The sequence below is a fragment of the Tigriopus californicus genome, chromosome 7 (genome assembly GCF_007210705.1).
Source record: "Tigriopus californicus strain San Diego chromosome 7, Tcal_SD_v2.1, whole genome shotgun sequence".
Taxonomy (NCBI): Eukaryota; Metazoa; Arthropoda; class Copepoda; order Harpacticoida; family Harpacticidae; genus Tigriopus; species Tigriopus californicus.
This window is the reverse complement of record NC_081446.1, coordinates 527,486-537,510: the sequence shown is the minus strand read 5'-3', so window position 1 is coordinate 537,510 and position 10,025 is coordinate 527,486. Positions and strand designations below refer to the sequence as shown.

The following is a 10,025-nucleotide window of genomic DNA, read 5'->3' as shown; positions in this document are numbered from 1 at the left end:
GTTTTCAAATGAAAACATATTTTTGGGAACAATGCTATACTACTTCAAGAAACTACGAGCGCCCCTACATCCGAAATGAAATGGTTTTTTTTGCCTCAAAGCTAGACCCCAAATTTTCTTGAGCACAAAGAATGAATATGCCTCGATTTACCTACGCATGTCTTACTACCTCTAATTTACTTGGCCTTTCAGAGCATTTCCACATGCATAAAATGTACTTACATAGCGATATGTATAAAAGTTATATCGTCAAAAGCTTTCTTTGTAACCATGGAAGTCGTCAGGATTGAATAGTCAAGCTCTACAAACCCGTCATATTTGATTTACCACCTCATCAGATGCGATCATGCTGAGAGAGTGGTTACTCAATTCGCCAGCTAGCGAGATTTCGAAAAGCTTTCCTCTCCAGTCCTGGCGGACTCCATGATGCATCTGACCATGGAGTACATCAATAGTGGAGTGGAAAGCTCTGTCGAAGATCGAACGTCTTCTAGCGAGGTTTTGTAGAGCTATGCATTACCTCCTGATCAGATGCATTCCCGCAGGGTGAGTGCTACATGAATTCCATTTTCATGTTCAAATACTCAATTCAGAGGTACTGCAAAACTGAAACGTCTTCTAGCGAGGCTTCAGAGAGCTTTCTTCTCCACTACTTCCGTACTCCATGATCTGGCCCAGCAAACTTACCAGAACACGAGTGATCATTGCCTGCTGTACGGCCAAGGCGGATGTGCAATGGTTGCTTGAATTCCAGAATCCGTTGGCTGCAACTTGGATGGCATAATAGTAAAAGAAGCTTATTCAGCGAGCCATTGTGGTCCAAGCCAATGCCAATGGTGCTTGCCAGCACCACTTGCCAATGACCATCATCACTCGTGGGTGATGTTTTTCCCCCCTCTCCCTTGGAAAAACAGAAGAGCAGAAAAACACGCACCTTAACAAAATGGTCGTAATAAACTGCCAGAAAGTCCATGGTGTGATCGCGTCGGATCTCAAAGTCCACGGTGGTGAAGAGGAAGTAGAGGATGTCCGTGACCAATGAGGCGTATCGAGCGCGATGAAGATCCTCAAATCGAACATCGACGCAGTCCGTTTGGCACTCCAGGCTGGTGCCATAGTAGAAGAGCACATTCTGACGCCAGAGATCCCCATGGCACAAAACGTGGAACGGCGAGTCTTCTTGGTTGGGGTTCACCATGTCGCGTTGGATACTGTGAAGATTTCGCACCGCGTCCATGAAGAAATGGGAGAAGCCCTTCAAGTCTGGAGAGCTGTGCTGGAAGATACTGTAGAGTCGAGTGGCAATGCTGGTCTGAGTTTTGGTGAAGATCTCTTTCGTGTCATCCCGATACACGGGGTCTTCAGTCAGAAATGGATAGTGGGCATTCATTCGGTCTCGTACATCCGCCTTGGCCGTACTGTACAGAAATTCATTCTTTTTACTTAACTTTCATTTTCATATATTATTTGATTGACCAACGAATTAGAGTTGGCTAGCCCTTGAATTTAGGGTTGATTTGGAATTCGAGTAAAAAACTTGTCTAAGTCTGACTGAAATCCTGCTTCTGGATCAGCACCTAAATACTCCCTACGAATATTTGAGGGGCATCAAATTGAACAATGAAGGAGCCCGAGAAAGAGGAGAGTTGGACTTCATTGTTTTAACTAGCCTGGATATATATTCATGAAATAAGAATTGTAGACCATTTCGAAGAAGGCAAGTCATTTTTCAACATTGACGCCCCCCCCCCTCAAAAGAAAAAAGAATTGTTAAGTATTTTCTTCAAAAATTTTATCCTTAGAAACTTTCGAGAATGCAAAGGTTCAAATTTATGTAGTTATTAATAAATATATTTCACTAACTTTACAGAGTTCCCTAAGGCAGATTATGGGGGGGGCGCAAATTTGGTCAAGTCACTATAACTCACTTCTTTTAAGACCTTTTTATCATACCAATTGCCATTTTGGACATGATGAACGGGTTTAGAGGATACGATTTTTTTTGTTGTTGGATGAGCGATTCGTATGAACTCGTACCTTCTGGGCAGACAAAGAAACTGATCTGGCGAGGCGATTCCTTTGGTATGGTATAAGTACGACCACATGTCTTGAACGGGCTGGGCATAGATCCGTAATTCATGTTCCATTTCGTTATTGGTTCCATCTAAAACCCAACCATTGGCTGGTTTCTCCATCAAATGACTCGCATCAAGTGTGGCTTCGGACGGGGTTCTCTGTGCCGAAAGGCCCAATCCATGGATGGGATATTTCACCATCAAGTCCAGCCTCCGTCGGCCTTTCGCATCTTTGATCCACAATTCGACCTCGTGAAGAACTTGATTGGTGTGGGGATTTGGCACGTGGCGAAGTGAGAACTTGGTCACCTGGAACAACGAAAGTAGAAAGCGAATGGAGCTTTTTGAGCCATATCCCTCTTGGTTTTTGAGAAACACAACGCTTTCTTCGAGCAACGCCTTTCTCCCACTAACCCGTAGTACAAGGGGAATTAGGGCAGGGAGCTCATAATAATTGGATTACTAGGAACCAAGTGGATAAACAATTGCCTAAGGGGCTTCTCCTAGCCATGTACGGACAGTCAGTATTTCGAGTTCTTGTACTCCCTTCATTTCCATGAAAACATCTTTTCTCATTTTCTTGCTGCCAGTCATTTCGATAGTCTTGGTTTGAGGAGAACAGATCTTGGCCAACAAGACAAAATTGGACTGTTTTGGGAATTGAGGCTTGCTTTGACAATAAGTTTTGAAAAGAAAGCATAACAATCATGCTGCAATAGGTTACAACTGTGCTGAGGCTGCAATTAGACAATTCCAACATATTAATAGCATCGCAATTGCTTTGACTAGAATTGCATCTGTGACCATGGATGAGCTGATGAGGGTCCAGCATTCTTTCTACAAACTACATTGTAGCATGTTGATCTCTAATGCGTTTGAGTTATGTTTCGTTCAAATCTTTTTTCACAAACTTATTGATGTCGTAAATTATTTGATCAAAGCTCACGGTAACACGGTAAGCTCCTTTCATGGCATGGGAGAAAAAAAGTCTATTTAGTAATCTAGCATAAATCTTCCCCCCGTGGATTGGGCCGCTTGGCTGCCTGGACAAGGCAAGCCAGTCCTCTTATTAAAGAGAGGAGAACGATGAAAATCCTGGATATTGTTGCTGAGAGGGAGGCCCAGATTTAACAACGTTTTTATCAGATCCCAACCCTTGCAGATTACATCTGCCGTTGTAGTTAATTGCCAACGACGTCTTGGCATGAGCAAGTCTTTGCGAGATATTATTTGGCTTAGTTGACTTTTTACTTGCCACAGACCCAATTTGCTACAGTATTCGTCTGACGTGAGAAAATGTTCGTCGATTTGACGATCCAATATGGGCGATCTTATGGATGTTGGTCATGGAACAACAGCGGGTGAAATGTTATCAAAAGAGGGGAAAAAATCAAGGGGAAATGTAAATGTCAGGTGGTGAAAACGGGAAAGGACAAAACCGGTATTTCACAATTTTAGTTATTCGTAAACATGTAACATATATTTTGTTGCACACTTGTTTTACCATTGGTATAGGAGTCTGGAAGGTCTTTATATTTTTTTCAAAATTTGAATATTACAAGCCCAACTGGGTCAGTACGTAAGGTTGGAGACCTGGAAAAGGTGTGGCTTGATTGAATTTCAGCTTATTTCTTTTTACGTTAAATACAATCTGAAATTTGTTCAAGGAAGATAGTCATATTTTTTTAGATTAAAACGAAGACAGCAATCCTGTGAAATAACTTGAAAAAATAACTAAAGTAAAAATCACTAAAAAGACATAAAACCCATCGTCAGTGCCCTTACCATCTCTAAATTTCCTTTACGAACAACTTCTCCTGCGAACCTGAGGTCAATATATGCATATTATAAGGAAGGATCTATATCATCCAACGGCTTTCAAGTAGATGAAAGTGTTGGCTATCAAACCTGCTTGCATGTAAGCCAATATTCAACTCAGGTCATTGTTTGAGATCAAAATTTAGGATTGATACGTTTGCCCTTATGCAGAAAAAAAAACTTAGATGAATAAAAAGTGTCGTGTTTCTTTTGTAGTTTGAGCATCAACTCCGAGCGAAACGACGAGTTAAAAAGAGCCTTGTTCTGTGGGTGAGTGGATTGGCCTTGCTTAGTTTATTTATACAGTCGCTCGCCCGCTCATCCGCTCACCCACACACCCGCACACCCACTAGTTTGCTCAAACGCCGAAAACGAGAACGACGATGTTGACATTTTCGATTGCCTATATGACTACCATAAACTGTTGTTCCAATATTAACAGACAACAGCCATGGTGGGAGTTTGAGCTTTAAAATAGTCCTATAGTGGAACGTTTTTAGAAGATTTTCTGTACGTTCTTAGAGCACATTGAGGCGTTCCTTCCACCGGAGTTGTGTTAAACTATATATCATGCAAGTATTTTGATGTGGAAGTTCGAATGGTTCCTCTTTCACATCATTTCCTCCAAAAAAACAGGTTTGAATTGAAATTTCTAAGCAATTCATACCTTTTTTATCTTTACCTGGTAAGAATAATGACTTCCAATTCTGAAGGATGTCAATCAATTGTTTCATTGCTATCCAAATTAATTTAGAACGCACTTAGAAAACACGTAGAGCTAAAATTCATATTTTCAAGATGAAATGGTCTGGCTGCAATGGCGCTTTACCGAGCGGTACTATTGACCCAAAAAGTGCGGAGTCAAATCCAAAGAGGTCAAGACGTTCAGAGAGGAAAACAAAGCCAAAAGAAAACATGCACCATTACGTTATTCCTCTTTTCACCCGGCTACCTTTGCCTGAGGATTCCCACGTTAACCCAGTGCATAATTCCTAGAAAAAGGGCCACTACTTTTTTAATGCGTAAAAGATGCCGGGATTAATGCCAAAACAAACCGAAGCATAAGTAAGCCCAGCCAGTCCTTGACCAGACGGATTGGAAGTTAATGTCATTTGCGTCGGAAATTGCGCCAAGCTTGACTTTCTTATCGAGACACTTGGCAAGAGACCAACTGTTTGAACGGTAGATGACGATAATTTCTAAAACTGATGGCGTCAACTTGCAAGCACACATAGATTCTTTTAAGATTTCTGGTTGATGTAAAAGCAAATGTGCAGCTTTTTGAAAAAGTACTTGCTTACTAATTGTTATATTTGCAAATTTGGGATTTGGGAGAGGAAATGGCCATAGGCTAAACGGGGGGTACCTTATATACATATTCTGCATAATTTTGTCCGAAGGAATAGCATGGTGTACTCTAAAATTTCATTCGCATATTTTTTTTCTTTTTCCTTAAAACTGTTTCTGTATATTGAATAAGTGTTTGCCCGTCACTCGATCCAAGTTATTGCAAAAATTGTAATATCTTATGAGTGCCAAAACTGTCTTCAAACGTCATATGATCTTGAACTATCCATTTAGCATCCATGAAAAAAGATTGTGGGAGTCTGGGAGTGGTGTGATTACATGCTCATGCTCGCACCTATCAATCTAGTCAATGTATAGATAACCCAATCTATTCAATAATAAAGACAGTCATCTCATCAAGCTCCCAATGAGAAAATGACAGGGAGTCTTGTGGGAGTCTGCTGAAAGTGTTGGGCAGGTCTTATGATATCAATGGTGCCAAGATTTGCCAGGAAGGCCTCTAATTGTATCAGGTCTGCGTCGAATGTAGAGCCTCCATTCACTTCCTCATCCCATTTTTTGCGTTTAAAAGCCTGCTCGGTCACTAGCATGCAATGTGTATTCGAGACCATTGACGAAATTAACTGAGGCTTGCTTTCCATGTCAAGCATAAGAAACTTTGAGAGTCGGGTGCAAGAGTCAAAGCTAAAGTAGTGCCATTGAAACAAGCAAAACCATCTTCTGCCAACCAACCATGCATTTTGATGTAATGTCGAGTGTTCAGAAAGTGTACTCTTTCTCCTTTGAACGCCAGTCTTCAAAACTCCCATGCCTCTCTAGAGCGGCTATTGTTTCAAGATAGAATGCAAGTGCATAAAACTGGATTTCCAATTAACAGTAAAAACCCACCAGACATTCTTGCCACAAAAGAAGCAAAGTTGATTTGGTAGCCAGGGCCTAAAAAGAAAATCATTCACAGGTTCTTGTCTATTCGCGAGTCAAAGCATAACCTGGAAGTTGTGCTTTAAGACTGAAAGGAACTCTTAAAGAAATCAAAGAGTGAAAGTACTCCTTGAACCCAGAAATGGACTAGACTCGATTACATGCTAACACAAATATTGTAAAATAACGGATCTAATGAGACATTCTCGCAATAAAGACTTTTTTAAAGAAAACTAGAGTCTAACCAGCCAAAAGTGGATCATAAGTGAATCGCCACTTTTTCGATAAATAAAGTCTCTTTTGTTCGACAACCTTTTGTCTCAACATTGCAGAACATGATCATACAAGCACTTTTTGCTTTTAGATTTTGGTAGGATCTGAGTTTGACTCGATAACTGTTTGACACTCATAATCATGGATATCATATTTGTTCTCTATCCAGAATCTAGACCTGTGGTTTGCGACGTGCGTAACTGAACAATACTATGACGCCACCCACATATCTTAGGGCTATAAAAAAAAAAGGAGGGAGAGAGAGAGAGAGAGGTCAAATGCACACATCAAGCGACCATTTTTCCCCCCAAAATGTGACTTTGATTCCGCTCTGTCATGTCCAATGTATTTAATATTGGTTTTCAACGCTTGACGAAGTAAATTATGAACAAGAGGGCAGTTTTAAGTTGACAATATTTCAGTTGCAAAGGAGCAACTAGACCCACTGGTAAACCATTTTTTATTTTGTTAGTTGTATTTCCGAGACATATTTGATTAAGTGGGTCATTGAGCGGAATTTCATTTCGTTCAGGGCCATATTACTCTCAGTAACCCAAGAGTAGATGCTTTCTAGGTCCTTTGCAAGGATAGTGCAATCCTGGCCATTCCCACCAGAAACTAACTTTGTATCGTCAACATAAGAATACGAATATTATTAAAAGGAGAGGACCTAAGACGGAGCCCTGGGGAACCCCTGACTTGACATCATGTAAGTCACTAAGGGATCCCTCGACCTTAGCAATTTACATCTAATCATGAATGAAGCTTATTATCCAATTGAGAACCTGGCCTTGGATCTCAATGTCATGAAGTCTATTCAACAAAAGGCCACGATCTACTTTGTCAAAGGCCATGGCAAAATCAAGATAAACAACTGCAACTGACTCGTGCCTTCCAAGTCCCTCAATGACCTGATGTCAATGCTCAATCACTTGGATAACCTTGCTAAAATGTGCTCGGAACTTGTGCTGGCTAAGAGGAAGGGCTTCATTGACTTCAAGAAATTCAACAACTTTGGACTTCATTATCTTCTCAAACACCAACGCAATATTCGAAGTCAGAGAAATCGGCCTATAGTTACTGGGGAGCGACTTATCTCTCCCTTTGAAAATTGGGACAACGTGAGCTAACTTTAGTGAAGTGGGAAACTTGCCCTGATCCAAGACGCAACGAATCAAGTACGAGAAAACAGGAGCAAGAACCAGTGAGCATCTCATCAGAAACTGAGATGTCACATCATCATGACCAGGAGAGCTTGAAAGCCTCAAGTCCTTGATGGCGTCTAATGCATCTTGATCTGTGACTACAACATCATCAAATTGTGCAATTTGACTAACGTCATCAATCTCCCCAAACTCATCATAAGAGGAATGAGCTGTTACTTCTTAACTCTTTGGAGTTGAAAACACATCAGAGAACTGATCTCCAAGCATGTTAGCCAGAGACTCTTATTCAGGTCTTACTTCGGGTCAACTCCTTTGAATACTCCACTCGTAGATAATGGAGGAAAAGATATTGAGCAGGTCTCATTTATGAAAGATTTAGGTGTACTCCTCCAGAATAATGGAAAGTTTGATGAGCATATCCAGTTGAAGTTGGGTAAAGCTTTTCAAATGTGTAGTTGGATATATCGAACGTTTAAGTCCAGAGATAGCATCACAATGCTAACTCTGTACAAGTCGATTGTTCAGTCACATCTTGAAAATGCTTCACCCATTTGGGCTCCAATGAGTACAGCAGGTTTGCCAAAGGTCGAACAAGTCCAAAGATGTTTCACTAGGAACATCAGAGGAATGAGACAGCTCTCATATGCGGATAGACAAGAAAAGTTGGGACTCTTCAGTGTTCAGAGAAGGTACGAAGGGTATCTGATACTGAACGTCTTCGAAAGCATTAATGAGCTTTGTCCCAACCCAGGATTTAGGGTCAATTCTAGTGACCTTAAAGCCTTAATGTGCGTATTGAGAGCACCTTCAAGCCCTCGAGAATCCAAGCTAGTTCGAACAATGAAGTCCACATCTTTTCTTTCTCGGGCTCCTTCATTGTTTAATTTGCTTTCCTCTAATATTCGTAGGGAATACGTAGGCCTTGTTGATCAGGTAACATCTTTCAAGTCAGACTTGGACAAACTTTTAAGTCGAAGTTGCATTCCAGATTAACCCTACATTCAAGGACTAGCTCGGTCTACTAACTCAAATTCGATGGTAGATTGAAAGGGAATAAATACCCGAATTATAACCTTTCATTTTAATAATACTGGGGATTACATTCCCTGTAGCGGTTAGAAAAGCCCGTGAAAAAAACAAACCAAAAAAAAGAACTGATATTTTTCCAAAGGAAGAGAACTAGACTTTTACTATCTGCAAATTAAACATTTAACGCAAATTCTGTATTTTACTGTAAACTAAAAATAACGTTTGCTAATTTATACCAAACCATTCTTCATAGAGCCGAAACAAAAAGTCACTCTTCAGGTGTCCTCCCCTCTAGCTTGAGGACTCCTAGATCGAACTGACACGGGGAAAGTTGCACACTGCGTGCTTCAAGAAAATGGCTTGGATTGCATGCAGGCATCATGTGTTCATGTAAAGCTGAATAATATAACTTGTGCATGTTTGGAGACTTCATTTTGATCCCAGGTTTGATATGGCACCAGGGTGTAGCAAAAGATATCCCGCCATTCCTCTTTAGGGGTGGATTGAGGCATGCATACGAACTTGATCATTTGTCAAAGTTTGATTCAAATCCCATTCAACTTTCAGCGCCATCAAAAGCGCCAGAACAAAGGAACAAACACTTGCTACACGATCAGGTTGCCGTCATAGTTCTCATTGGCTTGCTCGAATATCTGTATTTACACGCTTTTGTATAGTTTTGAATGGTTGCCAGAATCGCAAAAATGGTTGGGTGAATAAAGTTATGTATTTTTTCCTAAGAGAGAGAGTGCTTTTTGGGTCCCAGCAATCATCAAATTGCCCATGACCCTAGGTACCGTGGACGTGACAAATGCGCGCTGCTGTTGATATAACAGATATAGCATTTGTGACCGCTATTCAGTTATTTGTAAGTGAGGACAATAGTCAAAATGAACTAAACCCATTGTGTGCACAGGCTGTGCAGGGTTTAAAATTACAGGATTAACCCTTGGCAAAAGTCCTTTGGGTCTCGGTGAACATACCATAGTTGTTTCATTGAGTTGATCAAATTCATCTGGGGATACCTTCTTTTTGAAGATGACCAACATCCTTTCTTGTACATACGCACGTACGAACACTTGTACTTTGTGCCTTACCAGAATGACAACCCAAGTGATTGGCCGTTGGCTTTTCGGATGGGGTCGGATTGAACTAGTATGAGCCAGAAACGAAAGNTCGTGAACGTAATCCCTAGAACAACCGAGGAAGCCAGGCCAACAACCTTGAAAAGGACATAGCCACATTTTATCTGATTCGTCTTGAAAGGCAAGAAGAATGTTGGGCGATGGATGCTATTTCGCTTTTGCTTTAGTGCGTCACAGTTTCCACATGATCAATAATAAGAGAAGAAGACGACCGAGACTGTTTGGATTTTGAGACCCAATGGTGCGGAGATAATGGGGACTCTGAAAATGGGAAAAGAAGAAAAAGAACC

At 40.9% G+C, this 10,025-nt stretch overlaps 1 protein-coding gene across 2 annotated transcripts in view; it reads right to left on the bottom strand.

The window, feature by feature from the left end:
* Window positions 1–10,025, bottom strand: part of LOC131883150 (uncharacterized) — a 26,137-nt gene that overhangs the window by 4,839 nt on the left and 11,273 nt on the right. For both annotated transcript variants that reach the window (XM_059230526.1, XM_059230527.1), the window contains exon 4: window positions 2,038–2,384. In XM_059230526.1, coding sequence (XP_059086509.1) covers window positions 2,038–2,384 — 347 coding nt within the window. The remainder of the gene's footprint in view (window positions 1–2,037; window positions 2,385–10,025) is intronic.